At 36.3% G+C, this 21,855-nt stretch overlaps 1 protein-coding gene across 1 annotated transcript; it reads left to right on the top strand.

Moving 5' to 3' along the window:
* Window positions 1-2,872: 2,872 nt before the first annotated feature.
* On the top strand, window positions 2,873-19,009 carry LOC132545478 (mucin-2-like). Its single transcript, XM_060209160.1, has 9 exons — window positions 2,873-6,874; window positions 10,181-11,531; window positions 11,786-11,983; window positions 12,190-12,396; window positions 12,794-12,958; window positions 13,841-14,202; window positions 14,522-14,612; window positions 17,871-17,950; window positions 18,980-19,009. Exons 1-9 carry the CDS (start codon window positions 2,873-2,875, stop codon window positions 19,007-19,009), a joined length of 6,486 nt encoding a protein of 2,161 aa, XP_060065143.1.
* Window positions 19,010-21,855: the final 2,846 nt, after the last annotated feature.

The following is a 21,855-nucleotide window of genomic DNA, read 5'->3' as shown; positions in this document are numbered from 1 at the left end:
AACTATTTGATTTTTGAAAGGCAGGCCAATTTTTCATATTATAGAAGTGAAATTTAAATATATTTGGGAAGGTTCAGCAGACATAATATAATTTATCTATTCCAATAATATTGATAGATGACATATACGTTAAATATCATTGTTCTGAAAATTAAATGTAGATATCAACTTACTAAACTCGTGTAATAAATTACAAAGGAAATGAAATTAAATACTTTATCAGACAAACTTTTTTGCCGTCTCGGCCGCACGTATTTCACATACTAGATGAGAGTGAGACTTCATCAAGACATGACTTATTTATAACGTCATAATAATGTAATTACACGTGTGTCTGAGGATATTAATGACATGACCGTTACGCCAGATTTTCACTTATTTAATCCTGAAATAAAGTAGATGTTAAATCTAGATGTAAGTATATTAAAAGAATCATGACTGTAAACAACACTACAATGTTGAGGTTCTTGAAACAAAGGTAGCAGTACTGTATATCTCCAAACAGTTATCATTTCCGCCATCGAACGCGATACCATCACAATGCCTTTGCTAAATTGCAGCAATTAAAATCGAATGCTGTTCACTTTATGAAATCCTCTTTTACAAGAATTTTGATTTTTTTTTATGATACAGTTGACGTTCCATTATGAAACCAATTATGGAAAACACAATAACTTTGTCATAGTGGAAACCTACTCCATCTTAACGATGTTTGTGACAGCAAAACTTATTCATAAGTACAGTTAGCGTTAATTCTAATGCTAATGTAGACTGGCTACACGAAGATTTATACCGTAACGTCGTAATCACGACTCCGCGACACGATTTAAATAAGTATCTCACTTTGGTCTAGGTAGGATTTACTAACTTGATATTTGTATTATCATGAATGTATTATTGTATATATACATAATAATAACTGTGATTGGACGTAGATATGTTGTAAACGACATGTTTATCGCCCCTTCCTCTTGATGTCCCTATAAATAACTAAACACATTCTTAACCTTTATTAGGTTGTATGGTATAAAACTAAACGATATTCTTTAGATTGAGGAAAAATTATAAAATGTCTCCCTTAATGTTAATCCGGGGTTCCATTTGAAGTATCATTATTTACATAGTTTTTTTTATAATAGTATATGAATGATTGCTGGAATTTGCAAACATTAAGCGGGGATCGTTATGAAACAGTTACACTAGGTTACGGTAATTAGTAATTAGTTTCAGCACGTGTATTTATTTTTGCTGTGAATGGATGGTAAGCGGGCTACGAGGTGCGTCATGTACAGCTAGGCTTACGGACATTAATCTCCATATAACAATCTGGAGACAGTATGCCTTAATGACGGATAACACTGCGCTATCCACTATCCAGTGTGACCATCGCCAATATACCGTGTCAGGTCACCGATACCGTACGGTCAGTGTGTGGCCTTATTAAGTATGTAAGCAGAGGACACAGGATGTACAAAACAGTCCCGGCAACCTGAAAGGTAAGAGTTTATCTCATTATCCTTTATCAATTAGCCATTTAACAATATGGCCATTGTTATATTATTTCTGTCAGTTTTAATTTTTATGGACACTCCTGCATATGCTTTTCATAAGAAAGTTTATTTCATCTATCCATTTTACATGTTTGTGAAAATATATTAGGTCTTCAAGGAAATATGTGAAATAAATGAAATCATAATCAAGAAGTTTTAATCAATGATTGTTTTTAAGTAAGGTTCTCATAAACATACCAAAAGTACCAGAATGGTTTATGACATGTTTAAGTCTCCGAAAAGTAATTTATTAGGGAAACAAGTACCTATCAAAGGCACATTGTACTTATGATTTCAGTCATAAAATACATTGGAAAGATGACCTTTTACTCCCCGTTTTAAGCATACACTAACTGAACAGTTCGTTGTATATACAATAACGTCGTCGTTGGTACTGTATATATTGTGTGAAGACGAAACGCAGACTTTATATATAACATGTGCTATACATATTTATTCACAAGGTGTATATCCTTGCCAAACTTTTATGTAACTTGACATTTAGCCCCTTCTGTAATTAAGCGTAGCTGCATGTTTTCAGAGATTAAGTTGCACGTTAGATATAACACTTTTATTCAAAATATATAACGACGTTACCAATATTATGGTACAAATAAGGACATAAATTTACTTTTACAAGACAAATCTGGATTCCAACACATCTAATTCACAACGTTCCCGGTAGTCGTTATATTATGGATGCATAACAGACTATACGCCTCAAAATACCAGAATATTCATACTTCCGTATAACTGAAAACAGGATATTTACTACAAAGAATTAGATTAAAGTAGAGTTTAAGAATACAAAAATAAGACATATCTTCAGGCGTTCGTGAATATCGATACCAGTATGCCAGGAAACATAATTCCATGTTTGTTTTTCTTCATTGTTTTCCTAATTATTGCCATTTATATATTTAATTTCAAATGTTACACAAGGAATTCAACAAATACAAACAGATACACAACATAGTTTATGTTAAATGATGTTATTGATATTGTTTTTACTAATGGAGATATTATTGTGTACGACTAAAGAATGTTTTTAAAGAACATGCTAACATTTTTCATTGTCAAATTTCAGAAACAAAATGGATTACTTCTCGACGATTTATGCAATACTAGTGATAACATTGTGTTATTCAAACAATATAACTGCTCAAAGGAGAAGTTCTTTACCACAAACCAATTTTAGAAGACTTCGAAATGCAGGTTTCTTTAGAAACTCTACCTCAGAGGGACAAAAAGACAAAACGAAAAGTATGGTAATCAGTGATTCCGCAAATGCATTTAATTTTCGTCAAAATTTAGAACGGGAGATGGAACAGAGAATAATACGCAAGTTCCTTGAACGCCAAACTGGAAATACTTTTCGAAATCGTCCAGGAGAAGCAGTGCCTCGATCCGTCTTGCAAATATCCCCATCGTTTAGTATGCCTGTATTACCTAAAATTGAAATTCCGAAAAAAGACAATTTAACAGTTAAGGAATATCTACCCACTACCACGCCAGAACCACAGTACAGAGTAGAATCTGCCGTAGTATCTAAACCATTTGAGGTACCTGGTTGGATGCAGTTATCAAATGGAAAGAGACCGGGTCAGTGGCAAAGAAACATGAATCGTCAGGGATTTGATAACAATGCCAGACAAGGACCAGTATATAGGAGTGATGAATATATCTATATGATAAATGGACACCCAGCAAGACAGCAAGACAATACCCGGGGAAATGAACCTTCAAAAAAGAAGCCTCAACGCAACAATTTGAATGGCAAAACAGGTCGTCAATATTTTCAGCTTAACAGCAATAATGTAAACAAAAGACAACCATCGATAAACAGCCATCCACGAAACAGCAATCACATAAAGCAAAATGGAGGACAGTTTCAAAATATCAATAATAATAAAAACACTGTTCATTCCACGTTTCCTCAAAATTCTAATAAAGTCATCAGCAGACAAAATACAAGAATGTTTCAGCAGACAATAAACAGCAGAAAGGCTGGAGGAATAGCAAACAGTAACGACCTTAATAAACCCAAGAGAAACACTGCTGGGGAACAAGGAGGTCTCAAAACATTCAGTAGTGATGGTGCTTTAACTTTAACCAACGGACAGTGGAGTAATGGGGCAATGTCATCGCCTGATGTCCTTGAAAACATGATGACATTGACTCCTAACGAAAATAGCATTGGAATGAATAGGCAACATACCACAACAAACAAAGAGTACACGCGTTCCTTGCCAAGCACTTTGCCAGTTAGAATACCTCAAGATGGACACCTTTTGCCAAGTGTAATGCCACAACTAAGCCCAACTCGAAGAAGTGAACCACCTCTTCAAAGCGGCCATGCGCGTCATCAAATAATAGTAACAAGTGGGCTTGCTGAGATTCCGCAGAGCCGACAGTTTGTTAATAACCCAGTGCGTATCAATAAAGCACCCCTTCCGTCACCACGTCCTACAGTGATGTCACCAGATAATTTGCAAATTGTGAAGCAGAGCAATCCTCGTCCAACAAGTATCAACGGGGAACAGCCGACCCCAGGATTTAATCGTTCACCTATTCCACCTATCTATATAAGTGATCCAAGACGTCACCCGTTGACTGTGCAAGTAGAGGCCAAAAAGATGCAGGAGAATGGTAAGATCAGTACAAGACGGCATAATGAGCCAATGGCGCATCTACGACATTCGATAGGTATCATGACACCACCTGTAGAACGTATGGAATTGAGGAAAATATCAAGACAAAACATGAAACCAAAGTCTGTCAATGGTCAAAGTAGATTATCAAAACCAACTCAAAGGCAAAGCAATGGTTTAATTTCGAACTCAAGAAGACCCTTGAGACCAGACCAAACCCCAGAACAACACAACAGGCTAAAGCCACCAAGAAGACAACATATGAAACCAAATCAAATCATGCCCGCAAGACCTAGCCCACCTCCTGGTCGACGCATCATACCAACACCAGGATTGAATCCTACCAAACGCCCAATGCCGACAACAAGAAACATCATGGTGGCAGAAATGCAGCATTTGGGAAAACCAAGACAAAGTCCTATTGGATATAAATCAATACCGTTATTACCTGGGGGATTACTTGTAACTTCAAAACGACCATCTATGCCACTCAATGGTAACATTGCCGCGACAGCCTTGCCAGTTAAAGCGTTGAAACAGTCTTGGTCGTCATTGCCACCTACGGGTCCACTTGTTAGAGCGATGTCATCGTCAGTACCAATTAGAAAGAAAATTAATTCAAAAATGCAGTCACTATCTTCAAATAGAGCGTCACCCTTACCTTCTAGAAGACAAAATATGGGCCCATTGGGAAATCCCATACGATCGAAAAGGCCTATTATTGGGGTCAATATGAGACCAGCCGCTAGTAGTTTAGGATTACGTATAGCTCCAAGCCAGCGTCCATTGCTCCAGGACTGGCCACAACCAAGCACAACGAGTTTAATTTTGCCGTCGGTGCAACCTACTAGGAGCGATGCAGAGTCTGTAGACGTTGTGCAAGGGCAAGCTTACTCCAATGGTTACACAAAAACTTCAGACTTAGAAAAGTCGACGGACGTGTCTAGTAATTATGTATCAATGACGTGGTTACGTCCACAGAACCAGGGAATATCGTCCAGACCAGACCAATCTATAATTGATCATGTGTCTATATCAAAATCACGATTTGATGACGATAATGGCTACAAGAAAAGTACAAGACATGAAAATAATTCCGGTAAAGGTGAGAATTCTGGAAAAGTTAAAGCGAAATTTCCACATGCGAGCAAAAATGATATTACAATCCCGATTTCTAAAGGTGCCGTAATAGCTTCCCCATTTAACCCAAAACCAGTTAGGTATGTTATAGGTAGTAAGCCTATATTCACGACAGAAAGTCCTCTCAGAAAGGAAAGCGTCACTAAATTGACTCCTACTCCGAGCAAGGACGTAACATCATTGGAAAATGGAACAATTGCTAATTTCAATATGTTTTTAATCCCGACACGAAATAATGTTGTCACAGAACAGATCCCTGTTAATAACAAGACTATGTCAACAACGGAAGCGGCAACTAATACAGGAAAAGGAAGTACTTCTGAAAAAAACAACGCAACTGAACCAGTAATTACTTCAAAACTATCCGAGGAGCAACCAATGAGAATATTTGATATCAATGCATTCAGCATCATTAGATCAAAATATCTACCAATACAAACCACAGAGACAATGACAACCGCTACGTCCACATCTACTCTTTCCTCAACGGCCTCATCTTCATCTACTCGACGACAAAGCTCCCCAGTATCTGCGAGTAAGCAGAATATTATCGCCAGTACCACATCCGACACACGAACTCCTACAGCTTACAACAGTGTCGCTAAGACTACCATGACGGACACTACCAAGGAAACAACAAATAAAGCAACAGTAACCACTATGTCAGAGCAACCCGTTGTCAGAAAGAACAAAAACGTTATACCGCCAGCTTTACAAGAAATGATGGATGCTCTAAAACAATCTGGATTTCAAGCAGGGGTTCCAATTAACTTGAATCAAATCCCTGCCACTGGAACAGAAACAACTGATTCGCCAAAAAGTTTCGGTATGATCGAGTTAACTGATGGAATGAATAAAGGAAACACAATCGACATGAGTCCCAAAGAAGAGCTTCAAGGTAGTAGAATGACAACGACAGTTGAAACAACAATCCCAACATCCACTACACCACCGATAACCCCATCAGAATCAACAATGACACCAGGTTTAAAAACATTATTGACTACTGCAACTGAAGTGACACCGTCCACGTTGCCATTAGACTCACTTAAAAGCGGACCGCCCTCTAGCAAACGCTATCATGTGCAAGGAAAACAACATGATTTGTATGATTCTCCTCTGGTTCCATATCTAACAACCACATCAATACCTGTACATAAAACAAAATCACCCCTTTTGGTAGACAACAATCTTGTGAAAGAATCCAGCACTATTGAGGTTGTACCTTCTATAAAACCAACAACTGATACATCTCAGGGAAAAACATCAAGTGATCAAACTAAAACAAGTGTATTCTTTGGTTTGTGGTCTACAAAACCGCAAAACTATTCAAGCACTGTAGGGATTAAAACCGTCGAGCCAACCATTTCGTCAACAGCTGAAAGTTATACCATTAACGCCTTGAAATCGTCATCGACTATGAAAATATCCTCACATGAAACACATGGAGTCAGTATCGAAAATCCGATTGATCCTACAGCCTTTTCTACAATAGCGACATATACAAAGAGTACGTCTTCAAAAGATTTAAAGGTATGTTTTAAATACAAAACAAAGCAGATATGTAATCAATCAGATAAACAGTTTTCGTGGAAATGAATTTGAACATATGTAAATTATTTAAGTAGTTTAAGATAGATCTGAATGTTTTGATTGTCCTTATCCGCATCCTAGGCTTCACGATTTAGGTCCTTCGTATTACCGACGAGTCCAAGAAGCAAGAAACAGCTGTGCTGTACAATTTAATCAATCATTTGGCCACTATGCCGTTTACTCTAAATACTCAAGTTGTATTAAAAGGATTGTACAAAGACAAACAAGTTCATGATAACTTGTTTGTCTTTTGAACACACCCTTTTTTCCTTAAAAAATCTTTTTACTTACGACTTAAAATGTTATCCAACATAACTATAAAATAATGTTATAATAATATTAATATAAATGAAAAAATAAGACAACATAATTTCGCTTACTGCCTTACAGATGTTAATAGTCATTATTCATATAGATTACACCCATGATCCATGACTTCCTGAATAAAAGAGTTCTCTCCTTTGATCAGATAAATAAGCCATGTGGAAGTCATTGTAATTGAAAGTTAAATGTAACTTTATGGCGATATATATACGATCGATAATAATTTCACAATATGGAAAACTCTCATCACATAAATATTCCTATCAATCATAATAGCTAAATATAAGAATGAACAGTTGCACCAAATTGCATTTCCGGATTATTATGCGCAAATCATGATTAGTCAAGACTAGGTAAATGTAGCTTGTCTCGGTCTAATATTCCGTTTTACCTGTGAACAAATATGTAACGAGTATATATGGTACAATGTATAACTGGACACGTCACTTCTCGCATAACTGACCAGTTGATGATTTAGCTGTGGTGGACTATATGTCATTACCTGACAAGTAAAGCTGACATATATATATAGATAAGTGTTTTGTTATAGGACGCGTCACATGAAGTAGCGTTTGATGGATTTATTCTCAACTATTCTCGCGAGTTTTCTGCACTATGATTTACAAGCAACATTTCGTCATTTTACCCATTTCGATAAACCTCGTTCTAAAAACATACTATTTCCTGCACCTCTTTGTTGTGTGAACACGTACACATGTTAAATGTTAAGACTAAGCACGCATGTACATATGCAAAAGGGTTTGTCTTAGTGTACACTCGTGTAAATATACGATTTTTCAAAAAAATGTGTTTAATGATATCGGATCATTCGTTTGTTTTTGTTTGGTGTTATTTAAACTGAACAGGAGTTTATATAATCAGAGATTGTTTATTTCTTGATCACGTCTGTCATAGTATTAAATGATACACAATTGTAACTACATATCTAGGCTATATATACAATTGGAATAGAAAAGCACATATAATTGAAAATTTAATAACACAAGTAATGTTGAGCTGATTTGATACCTTAATAATAATGGAACTCACTTTTCACAGATGTGATATTGTACAGTGGTATAAAAATGAACAAAATATCATTACAAATATTAAATCTGAGACAGTAATAAATAAGTTTGTAGCAATAAGTTTCGGGAGATTATAAAGCTTGGGTAGTGATTGGCGAGTGTGGGTGGTTTCCATAATTTATTTGGAATCATTGTGTTGGTGGCACTGTTAATTTTTTCTCTTAGTCAAATATTATTTAGTTACGCTTGGCCTTAATATTGACGATATTTGTTTTATTTACGTTTGATATCCCTTTTAGGCACTATTAGAGACTAAATAACTTAGCATGTATCTGAATTCTGAAGTTAGGTAACAGCAATAAATAATCTGAAGGATAAATGTTTTATAAGAAACTGTGTCTCGAGGTTAGAGAAGGAAATGAAATTATATTATTTTAAGTTGATGTTTAATGTGACAGTTAACCGTAAACTCATAATCAATATGTAGTTTCATGTTGTAATAGTAGCCTAGTACAGTCCCTTATTTTACTAAACAGTTGAGATTGATGCGTTATATAGGAAAAGAGTTTTTCACGGGATTTCACATATGATAAAAAATAGTCGGTTTGATCATAAGACTACTTATGTTAACAAATAGACTAATTAATTTCACACATTATATATGATAAGTAATACACAATTTGTGGTTTATTGGATGTCTGCATTAATACTGCATTAAATAGAGTAATACATTTCACGGATTATATACGAGGACAAATAGACTTGTTTATAAGGTATATTGGGAAATAAACAGACTAATTGTATATCACTGAATATATAAGTTAATAAATGGGACATTACTGTTAACAAGTCATGGGCTAATTGTTTCTTATGGCTATAAATGATGATAATGAATTTCATCACGTGATCGTTGGTAAATCTATGTACACGAACAAATAGTTCACTACAAGAATGTCTTGAACTGTATAAGGTAATAATTTACGTCTCATTTGTTTCCTCTCTATTTCCTTGTACGTGATACAATTTTTGACAGGCAGGTTATTCCAAGGCATGATAGATACATAGGATAAGTGTTAGGTGTCCTGTCAAATCTATTTATCCACAATGTGCCTATGATAGAGTGGGGGTCAGGTTAATACAGGATAAATGACATGTGCGCATTAAAAGCATACCTGAATGTGAAAAACTGAAACGAATGATTTCATCAATCATCTTAGCTAATTATTAATAGGGTAAACGTGTTCGAACAAAGAACATATCGATATTCACTCTCAGGCGAAACGACAAAGTCTTTTGAAGTATGAAAAGCGTAATACTGAACTCCTTTTTCACGTAATAGCAATATAAATATAAGGAAGGTAAAGTATTTATTGTCATAGCCATAATTTAGAGTTTATGTCTATACTAGAATATATGCTGGAAAGCTTTGTATGAAGAGAGAGACCTTTAGGGCCATCACAGTAAATCCCTCCTTCCTCTCTCTGAATATATGTCTAAATATTATTTTCATTGATTATCATATATATATATATATATATATCCCTCTCTCTCTCTCTCTCTCTCTCTCTCTCTCTCTCTCTCTCTCTGAATAAATGTCCAATATCACATATTAATTTCACTGAGTATCAGAATAATGAAGTTTATCGTTTGTGAAACCTTAGACCTTTCACAAGAATTTCGTAACATCATGTGACAGCAAATATTTCCCGACTAGTAAATGCCAAATACCTTTAACATTAAACAAAATAAAAAACATTAATTTCATCAAATTGTCTTTGAAATAACAGCATTTATTTATGTTGACAGATCGGTATTATTTTCTTTATTGTTCTTGTTATTGTTGATACAATAGATTTAAGTATATAAATTTATTCATATGTTTGAATACCTACAGGGTAAAGAAAGTGTTTTGGATGCTGGCTATGATATCATGCCCGTGACAAACCTAATGAGTGAAGATCTGAAAAAGAATATTACCAACTTAAGGAGACAGCTCGGCGATTTCATCGTGCCATCTTCCATAAACCCATATACTGAAACCTCAAAGACAAACGAGGCTTCAGCAAGCATGCCTTCTGACCAAAACCAACAGGAAGGCAGTATAGCTCAAAGCAAAGGATATGGGAGACAAGAGCCAGTCAAGTCAGGAATCACTGCAGGTGTCGGTGTCCATACAGAGCCTTCAACTCCTATAGAACCCGTTCCAGTACAAAGCCCTGCATTAGCAAACAATGATGATTTACTTAACATGTTTGGTGTACGTAACAATAACTCCCCATATCAAGGAATCATAATTGATTCGTCTTTTACAATGACCTTTCCTACAGTTTCTTCTACTCCAGCTCCTCCTCCGAAGGGGACGTATGGTGCATCAGATAATGTCAACGCAGAAAAAAGAGAGCCTTCATCACATTTCGACGTCCAGAAGCAAACACCAGAATCTTCATCAAATTTCGATACCCAAAAGCAGCCGCAGCAACCTACATCTATATTTAATATCGAAAGGCGGACACAGGAATATCAACCTATCTCCGAAGCCCAACCGGAAGCAAAAGAGTTTCCATCTCATTTCCCTGTCCAAACAAAGACACAGAAGCCTCAATCAAATTTAAGTGTTCAGCCACCAGCAAAAATAACTAGATCCAACATTCCAAAGTCGGGAAATTCAATAACAACTTTATTTGAAGTTCCTTATTTTTTCAATCATATGTCAAGTCCATTTTCAAATGAAGACGCAGGTGTAAAACACAGATTTGTACAGCCAAAGACATTGCAAAATGTTGATAAACCATTCGAAACGGCGACAAATGCGCCTGTCTACACAACAGCAGCTCCTAAAACACGGAAAGTTGTCAGTCAACCAAGTGAAAGTAAGGCACAGACATCAATGGTAGATACCAAATATGATTCACCTAGAGGGAACAAACATTCAAAATCGGTTAAGAAAGATATAAATAAATCAAAGCCAAAGAAAACGAACACCATCCTTTTTCAAGCTGCTGGACACGGAATGCCGGGAAATGCAAATTTTATGGAACATTTGCCGTTTTTTGTGGGATCCATGGACTCCAAAATGTTTAATGGCATGCAGGCAAGGGATAACAGAGCTTCTAGTAGTCAAAACCCGCCAAGAAAAAGGTCCCAGAGAACTACTTCGACACCTATGGTTGCATCTTCATCAACAAGAACGACGTCTTTATCAACAACACAACAATCAAAACTGAAGATAGAATACGATTTGAAAGGTACGTTTATTTGCATTCAACAATACATTATTGATCAAGATCAACAATCAGGTCTGATGTAATCTTTTAGTACCAAAACCATATAAACAATTTCCTTAATAGTACAATATCACTTAACCTGATCAAACTACAGACAAATGTAAACTTGCTCTTCAGTAGACGTTAACAGACAAGTCAATATAATTATACAATATTTCTTACCAAAGTTTCATTACGTAATGTGAGTAATCTGAGATGAAATCTGTGTTTTGTAGTGTTGTGCATGCAGTTCCTGAAGTCAACAATCAAAGACCAAACGTTCATTCCACATCCAGGAGACTGCTCCAAAATCATACAGTGTTCATCAAATGAAAATGAAATGCAAGCTGTATCAAGGCACTGTCCATTTGGACTCTTCTGGGATCCTAATACACAACGCTGTGGTGATCCTAGTGATGTTACCTGCTTTGATGGTAATTTATCCCAAGAAGTTGTTTTTGTTATGCAGCTTATAGTATTTCGGTTTATCTACTTCGATCGTTTCAGACACTAAAAGGTTGTCTCAGATTGTTTTGTCTGTATGTTTCAAATCTAAATTTAATAAGAATCATTGTGTTAACTATTTGTCATACCTGTACTTATTAATTGATGTGTATAAACGTGTATGTTTATCTTGAAGATCCGTGTCAGAAGGGATACTTTAACTACAGCAGCCATGGTGGGTGTGGCACTTACAACAAATGTTTCGCCGGAGTATCTGTCCCTACATGCTGTCCAAGTGGACAGCGATTCGCACAGACCAGTTCTGACGCTGGAGAATGTATCTGGGACACAACCTGCTCAGAGCCTTGTGAAACCCTTCAGTCGTCCACACTCAGGAAGACAGGTGTTGTAGGCATATTTGTTTTGTTGCGTTTATTAATCAATTAATTGTACTGGTCACTGTGTTTTAATCTTAGTGTTGTGCTTCATTGTCTTTGGTCAGGAATGACCATTGATGATATTCATTGATACTCTCATTTCACTGTAAGACAGCTTGTCAAGGCACTTGCTACAATAGCATACATGTATTTATGACATAATCAGGCTGTTGTCCAGTGAATTCGCCAATGTAGTAGTTTTCGTATACATGTATGTCACTGGTGTAAATACCTTGAAACCTTTTTCATTGACTGTGCCAGTCAAAATCGATTGTGATATCATAATAGAGTACAACGACGTTACGTCATAAAAGGAAAGAGGTTTTGTCCTCTACATTGATAACTTGCTGGTATATGTTATAGGTGGATGTCCAACTCTAGAAGTAGAGTCGAGGAAAGACGTCTACTGGATTTTACAGCGAGGTTCATTGGTCTTGAAAAAATGTCCTGTCGGGTATATGTACAAACACTCGGAGTGCAAGTGTAAGACTACCACCAGACATAGGCCAACAACGAAATCCACGCCAAGTAAGATCACATAGTAGAACAGCGTAAGGAATGAGACTCGACTTCTTGTACTATATTTTTTGTTTATCGGCAGAGCCGTTTAAAACCGGTTTGGGATTCCATCTGTGTATCAAGGATCCCCTCGAATCGTTTGACTTATACAGTACAGACTGTATTTATCGAGTTTCTCATTGGTTGTTATGAGGTTCATATAAATATGAGTTAAGTTTTAGATTCAACTAGGAATAGAAGCTTTATGCACCTGAAGACTCAGTCATTGTCCTTACATGTTTAAGGCCATGATATACATACTCACGCAATTACGACTACAGTAGCCGTAAGTGTTTTTAAATAAAATTATGCAGTTGCAAAATTCCGGTACAAGGAATTAATATAATAAAACACTTTCGGACATTTTAATGATGGTATAATGAGTTCGTACTATTGCAACATGCATAGTTATCCAAGTAGTATAATAACATGAACAAAACTTTATAAGTATAGCTAGCTAGCTGTCCTCCGTTATCCATTCAGTATAGATTTGTAATTTCAAATACGGTTCCTAACTGCCCTACATGTATCTGTGTTGGGGGTCTTTTTGGACGAACCTAATAATATAATCCATGATTTATTACCACCAATATTAAAACTGCCGTTTATCTTTTTAAGAGTTTTTCATCATAATTTGCTTTTTAACGTTAATTTAAAAAAACGCGAATACTTGAAGTATATGAACATTTTTGAAAGAATATTTGTTCATTCTATATTGTTAAGTTTGTCTGACTATGCTGAGCTACTACATTCCAGTATTACTTTCATTTCCATTGTCATGTTTTCATATAATTAGAAGGGCTTTTTAAAATCTAAATACGACCATGTACCTAATAATATGATTTTGTACAGACTGCAAGCCAGAGTTTAAGCTGACGTTTGACGGTGGGATTATCAAGGATGTGTCAGGTGGAGGGCTCGCTTTCAGCCAGGTGAACGTTGCTGGTACCGGAAACAACACCGCTGTATTCCGGGAAAACGGGTACATCTCTCTGTGGGGCTTCCAAAATAGATACCTTGGTCGCACGTTCTCCATTAGGATGAGGGTACGTGCGGACAAAGGAAGCTGCAGAACAGGTGGAAGGAGCATCGTCAGTAATTGTGGACCAGATGGACCAACCAGCGTGGAAATTGCATGTGACAATAACAAGATTTCATTTAAAGCCAACACAGATAATACCAAAGTCCCTCCTGTTATATTGAGAGATATTAAGGTAAAAACGTGTTTTAGTATGTTGAAATTATTAACATGTTCAATTCTTTTATCTTTACTAAGATTTCTATTTTATGTTTTTTCTCTTAATTAGAAATGAAATATCATAACTTTTACCCCTCCCGACAAATGGTCTTATTTTCCACGTAAATATTTCATTTGCTCTTATTTTTGTCATAGTTTTATTGCGTTAAGATGTCAATATTTTCTTTGCTGTTTCTGTAACGTAATTGTATTCCTCTCAATCACGAGATTTCTAATTTAGGTAGAGGTGTCTTAATACTGTTCCTGAGTTTCTAAGTTGTTAACATTGTTTTCAGGACAATGAGTGGGCTGATATTATATATACTTACAAGGCCAACAAGTTTAGTGGCAGTGTAAATGACCGAAGCCTGTCCAAATCACTCACAGGTAACACCATTCCTTCTACCAACTTGAAAATAACGTAAAAAAGGTGTGCTGCTATTGGCCTCCAACCGTAATTCATATGCAATACAGCTCGCTCAACAAACCAAGGCAACGTAAAACTCGTTACCCAAGAAAAAATATTTTGTCACCAAACCATCGACAACATATACTATCTCGCTACCAAACCATCGACAAGAAACACTATCTCGTCGTCACCAAACCACCGACAAGAAACCCTATCTCATTGTCACCAAAAACCCGACAAGAAACACTCTCTCGCCACCAAACCATCGACAAGAAACACTATTTCTTCGTCACCACACCACCGACAAGAAACACTATTTCTTCGTCACCACACCACCGACAAGAAACACTATTTCTTCGTCACCACACCACCGACAAGAAACACTATCTCATTGTCACCAAGAAACCGACAAGAAACACTCTCTCTTCACCAAACCTCCGACAAGAAACACTATTTCTTCGTCACCACAGCACCGACAAGAAACACTATTTCTTCGTCACCACACCACCGACAAGAAACACTATTTCTTCGTCACCACACCACCGACAAGAAATACTCTCTCTTTGTCACCTAAAAACCGACAAGAAATACTATCTCGTCACCAAACCTCCGACAAAAAAACACTATCTCGTCACCAAACCCCCGACAAGAAACACTATCACTTCGTCACCAAACCATCGATAAGAAACACTATCTCGTCGTCACTAAACCACCGACAAGAAACACTCTCTCGTCACCAAACCTCCGACAAGAAACACTCTCTCGTCAACAAACCTCCGACAAGAAACACCATTTCGTCACCAAACCACCGACAAGAAACACTACCTCTTCGTCACCAGAAAACCGACAAGAAACACTCTCTCTTCGTCATAAAAAATACCGATAAGAAACAACATTTCGTCACCTAACATCCGACAAGAAACACCATTTCGTCACCAAACCTCCGACAAGAAACAATATCCCATCGTCACCAGAAAACCGACAAGAAACACTCTCTCGTTGTCGTCAAACCACCGACAAGAAACACCATTTTCCAAACCTTTGACGAGAAACACTCTTTCGTCATCACCAAACCACCGATTAGAAACACCATTTCGTCACCAAACCTCCGACAAGAAACACTCTCTCGTCAACAAACCTCCGACAAGAAACACTACCTCTTCGTCACCAGAAAACCGACAAGAAACACTCTCTCTTCGTCACAAAAAATACCGACAAGAAACACTATCTCGTCGTCACCAGAATACCGACAAGAAACACTCTCTCGTTGTTGTCAAACCACTGACAAGAAACACCATTTCGTTTCCAAACCTTTGACGAGAAACACTCTCTCGTCACCAAAAAACCGACAAGAAACACCATTTCGTCACCAAACCTCCGACAAGAAACACTACCTCTTCGTCACCACACCACCGACAAGAAACACCATTTCGTCACCAAACCTCCGACAAGAAGCACTCTCTCGTCGTCACCAAACCTCCGACAAGAAGCACTCTCTCGTCGTCACCAAAACACATAAAAGAAACCCTATCCCGCCACCAAATCTCCGACAGCATATACTATCTCGTCACCAAACCACCGACAAACAAGACTATCTCGTCAACAAACCTCCGACAAGAAACACTCTCTCGTCGTCACCAAAACACATACAAGAAACCTTATCTCGTCACAAAACCTCCGACAACATATGCTATCTCGTCACCAAACATCCGACAACATTTGCTATCTCGTCACAAAACCTCCGACAACATATGCTATCTCGTCACAAAACCTCCGACAACATATGCTATCTCGTCACCAAACATCCGACAACATTTGCTATCTCGTCACCAAACCTCCGACAACATATGCTATCTCGTCACCAAACCTCCGACAACATTTGCTATCTCGTCACCAAACCTCCGACAACATATGCTATCTCGCCACCAAACCTCCGACAACATATGCTATCTCGTCACCAAACCACCGACAACATATGCTATCTCGTCACCAAACCTCCGACAACATATGCTATCTCGTCACCAAACATCCGACAACATTTGCTATCTCGTCACCAAACCTCCGACAACATATGCTATCTCGTCACCAAACCTCCGACAACATTTGCTATCTCGTCACCAAACCTCCGACAACATATGCTATCTCGTCACCAAACCTCCGACAACATATGCTATCTCGTCACCAAACCACCGACAACATATGCTATCTCGTCACCGAACCTCCGACAACATATGCTATCTCGTCACCGAACCTCCGACAACATATGCTATCTCGTCACCAAACCACCGGCAAAAAAACACTATCTTATCACCAAACCACCGCCAAGTAGCACTACCTCTTGAACCTGTCTGAAAGGAGCAAGTAAATCGTGCATGTATACTTGCACACATATAATCAGCGATAAGTCTTTTAATGAATAGAAGTCTGACCTGTTTCAGATGAGTATATTACGTCTACATGCGATCCTATGTATACTTGCACACATATAATCAGCGATAAGTCTTTTAATGAATAGAAGTCTGACCTGTTTCAGATGAATATATTACGTCTACATGCGATCCTAATTGGTCAATAACACCTTCAATATGTATTATTGGGCCAGTAGACCACAAGTCACACTGGCCTACACCTCTCTCGTTGGTCGTCTCGTTAGAATATCGAACTATTTATATGTGACCACATATACCATAATAATGCAATACATAGTCTTAAAACATTTCCATGTAACACCACTTCGTTTAAATTGCATTTGTACTGAATAACATTAAAGAAATTGTTTTTCGATAACTAATTGCTATTTTCATAATGGCACAGAGAGTTGACACTTTATTATTTTTTTGATAAAACGATATTCGACGTTGACATGCCGAAACATGCCTTCGGCCACCATTTGTTTGCGATGAACTGAACACGTTGTTAAGAGAATTGTGAGAAACTTGTTTAAGAATTATACGTTTTATAACATCCATAAATCATAAATTTTATGGCAATTTTGAGTGACATTCATACGACTAAGTATATATAGCGTCTAGCTTGTACATATATACAGAGCAAGAAAACAGGTGCTTTAATGGAGTATTACTATATAACGTGATTATTATAAACACGTTAGAGGCATTTAAATTATACACAAATCTGATGAATTTCACATAGATCACTGTTGTCCTTCTTACTTCTTACATGTAATATGTAACTATTTGAATATTCAATAAATTATTATCATTTTATTTTAACAGGAAATCTGGTATCAAGAAATAATCCACTTATCATTGGAAAATGTCCTAAATCGCCAGGGTTTATTGGTGAAATGGATCAGGTAATTATATCTGGTGGTATATAGAGTATCATTGCCTTTATAGTTCCTATAGTCTTATTTCATTATCTCCTGTGTACAAGTATTTTGTTATTTAAGTTGTAATTCTGTTAAAGAAGCTTTAGTATCTGCTTACCACCTGTTACAGTGACGGAATCATATTAAAAAACCCAAAACGAAAATTGTGTGCAAATAAATTATTATTGCTTTATTAATAATCAATAGAGTACCAATTCTTCTCATTTCCAGCTGTTGACTCGCTATACCTTCGGTGTGTTTTTAATTGTTTATTTTATTGTGCATCTGTCTCATGTTGTGTTTGATATGATCTCGCTTCCTTATAACAATTACGTGTCAGTTTTTTATATCTGGTTATATATCAAGGAGTGTTATTTTGATGTCTTCTGATATACCTTTGCCTTTTTATCTTTATGGTTGTTTATAAACTGCTTAATTTTGCTGTTATTGAAAAGTAACTTACTACATACAAATCTTCATAGCCTATGTATGTGATTGCTGGAATCTGTTATTCGGAACTTTAAAATGTATATGTTATCCTAATCACAATTTATAATGCCTATCTCATTCTCTTCTATTTGTCACCTAAGTGCCCGTTTCTCTTTATGGTTTCCCGTAGGCACTGGTTTTCATGTGATCTTTCAGGTTTCAGAAGTTTAACTTAACACTCTAAGACGTTCAGTGACACAAATAATGAATTATTTGTTTCCTATTTCTCAACAAGGATAATTTCAATGATTCCGTTGGTGAACTATATTTTCTCGAGGTGTTGAGTATCTTCGATGCTTGAACTTTGACACAGTTTTCATGAAAGTCTTCACATAAATTGTCTTTGTAGCCAATATGTAAAATTTGTAATTTCAAAGAAGACATTTATCAGTCATCTGTAGTATTTCAGCAGACATTTGACAAGGATTTCTCTCTTGAGATATTTTGTACATTTGATGAGCCTTACGTCATAAGTCTCAATGAATATACGATTTTTCTAATCATTAATACATTGTTATGTTGTAGTTGGAAATCTACACCCAGTGTGCGCGGTGACCTGTACCAGTAATAATATCGCCTCATCAACTTATCATTGTGACGTCATTTGTTTCATTTTTTGTTTATTGACATTAAACATTTATAAAAATTAAGATTTCTTTGTTTTATGATACATGTCATATCTGTCATCTTCTGAAAACCTTCGCTGTATTATGTACTAGTGCCTCGTCTTGTTCCGCCGAGAACACTTCAATGGACCCCTTGCTTGCGCGTCCGTCCATCTTTCCGTCCGTGCATCATTTCTCGTTCCACAGATCCATCACTGATCACGACTTCTAACCGAAAATTTGTGGATACTCTGCTATAAAATTCCAAGTTTCTTGCTAAAAGAGTTGTGTATCTATAGTTTTGTTTTAAAAGAAGAAATATTGAAAAAATCAAAAAGTTTTTCTCGGATTTTTTTGGCTATTTATCGAAAATCATTTTGAGATCGAATGAACATGTTTTTCTCTTTTTTTCTGGACTACAACACCAAAACCGTTTACACATTTTACAAATCTTTTTGCATACATAAGACTATAATACTGTTGTGCATTTTATGCTCCCCGAAGTGAAAGCATACAGTCGCCGTTTTGTCCATCCTGCCGTCCGTTTGTTCGTCATAATTTGTCCGGAGCATATCGCAAACACTTTACCAGATATCAACATTAAACTTCTTGGGTAGATAAATCTCGAAAAGGAGAAGTGCAATGTACAAGAACTATAACTATTTTTCTCATAATTTAGGAGTTATTGAAACTTTGTGTATACATTGGTCATAATAAGATAATGTGTATTATACTAAATCCAGTGCCTGCAACTTCTTGATTACAGAATCATTGGCCTTTGATTAAATTTTGTGTCTAATTAAGTCGTTTTCGGGGAACATACACCAGTCTCATTTATACTCTTGTGTTACTAGCTGCTAATGATTTTATACTGTTAATAATACCATTACCATGGATACAAAAAAGATCTGTAAATTCTAAATAACCACGCACTAATGCACAGATAAAATGACATTCATTTTCCAAAGTAATATGAACTTTGATAGTTTAACCACACAGATACATAACTTAACACTTGTAAAAGCCAAATGTGTTTCACAACATCAACTGTGAAAGGTTACAAGGAAATAATAGAATGAAGGAAGGTGTTAATTAGATAAAAATACATATAAGTACAATGTATATCTGTTTTTATATAGTTCCACAATGATATCTTTTTATTATATTTTTGTGTACTATTATAAATATTTACATTCCCAAGCACCTATTGCTTTGAGTTTTCAAGTTTATTTAACATAACTTCACAAAACAATATATATATACAACATACACAGTAGTTGATTCACGTTTATTTTTAACGCAAGTATACAGTGGTCTGGCTTCACACGCCCCAGACTTAATGTTTACAGAAGTATAAACATCAATTTTGTTGGTAAAGTCAAATAGAGAATACATACCAGAAATGTAATATTAGGCTGTAAGCTAAAATCGCTCAAGCGTTATTATTAAAGGTACACACAAAATGGCAGTCATTTCGATAATTCTAAAATAGAATTGGATATAAGTTCAGTCAGGAAAGTCCTTGAACGTCCACGTAAAACTTGCAGCAGCTTCGAGTTAAGAATGTATTCTGGATGTACATTGCAATAGACCGTGTACAAAAGAATTAATCAGAAGTATGGCCGTAGATGAAAGTAAACTGATTTAATGTCGTTATCTCGATGCTAGGGATATTTTTTCATAAGGATAAAAAAAACATATCCGAGAGTCAATACACAACGTGGGTATTTTACATATCCCTTAATTATTACATGTAGCACTGAATGGATGTGTGTTTTTGTGTCTAAATCTGAATCAAGTGCTCTGAACAAGTATGATTCAAATTTGAATAGTACACATTCACGCGCACACCAGTCCATTATTCCAGCTTTTGTGTTCTCTTAGACGTAACTCCAAAATGTTTGTTAGTATGGAGTTTTTCCACGACTGTATAACTTCCTTACTTTATAGCAGCAATCACTTCTGAATGAAGTAACAATAAAAATGTCAACATGTCAATAAAATCATAGTCCAAACCCACGTCAACAAAAATATGGCAAAACATTAACAAAAGACAGATTTACACGGAGACTCCTGAAGAAGTACAAGGAGAATAAAGCCATGTGTTCCTGAAGGGTAAGCGTCTTTTGCTTCTTAGACGTGCTTGCCATGTAAAAGTTTGGTTAAACCAAGTAAGTAAGGTAATGCTCTCCAAAAGAGAACAAGGTATACAGTGACGGAACCAGCAGGACAATACTATTAGTTTAAGGAGCATTGTTTTTTTTCTCCCGGAAGTATTATATATAGGTAACGTCATCTAAATGTATCCTGTTTCCAATAAGTCTAGGACTTTGTGTTACTGACATCTCGACAGGAAAAAAGACAAACTGCTCACCTTTTAATGTCAATAATACTTTGTTAGATAGACATGTTGGGGTCACTCTTAATTCAAGTCGTCAAATAAAGTTACCTCGATTCTTTTGGAGAATATATGTATATTAAATCTTGTGCCAAGAATTTACAAAACCCATTACCAGTTCTTGAATATGTATGTGGTGATTGTGAGAGTTTTACCTATATCCGTATGTCTATCTATAGACCTAATCAAATGGTAACTATATGTAGAGACAGGACATTACCGACCCTTGAATATGTATGTGGTGATTTAGTGTTATATATATTTATATTATTCTATGTAATCGGATGGTAACTATACGTAGGGACAGAACTACGTATTACCGATCCTTGACATATGCACATGACGATTTGGACAGATGTACTTATCATAATTGATAAGAGCTCGGACTAATAAGACTT

This window comes from Ylistrum balloti, unplaced genomic scaffold, assembly GCF_031769215.1.
Source record: "Ylistrum balloti isolate Yb309-2 unplaced genomic scaffold, AGI_CSIRO_Ybal_v1 Utg369850, whole genome shotgun sequence".
Lineage (NCBI taxonomy): Eukaryota > Metazoa > Mollusca > Bivalvia > Pectinida > Pectinidae > Ylistrum > Ylistrum balloti.
This window is presented reverse-complemented; position numbering and strand designations above follow the sequence as displayed.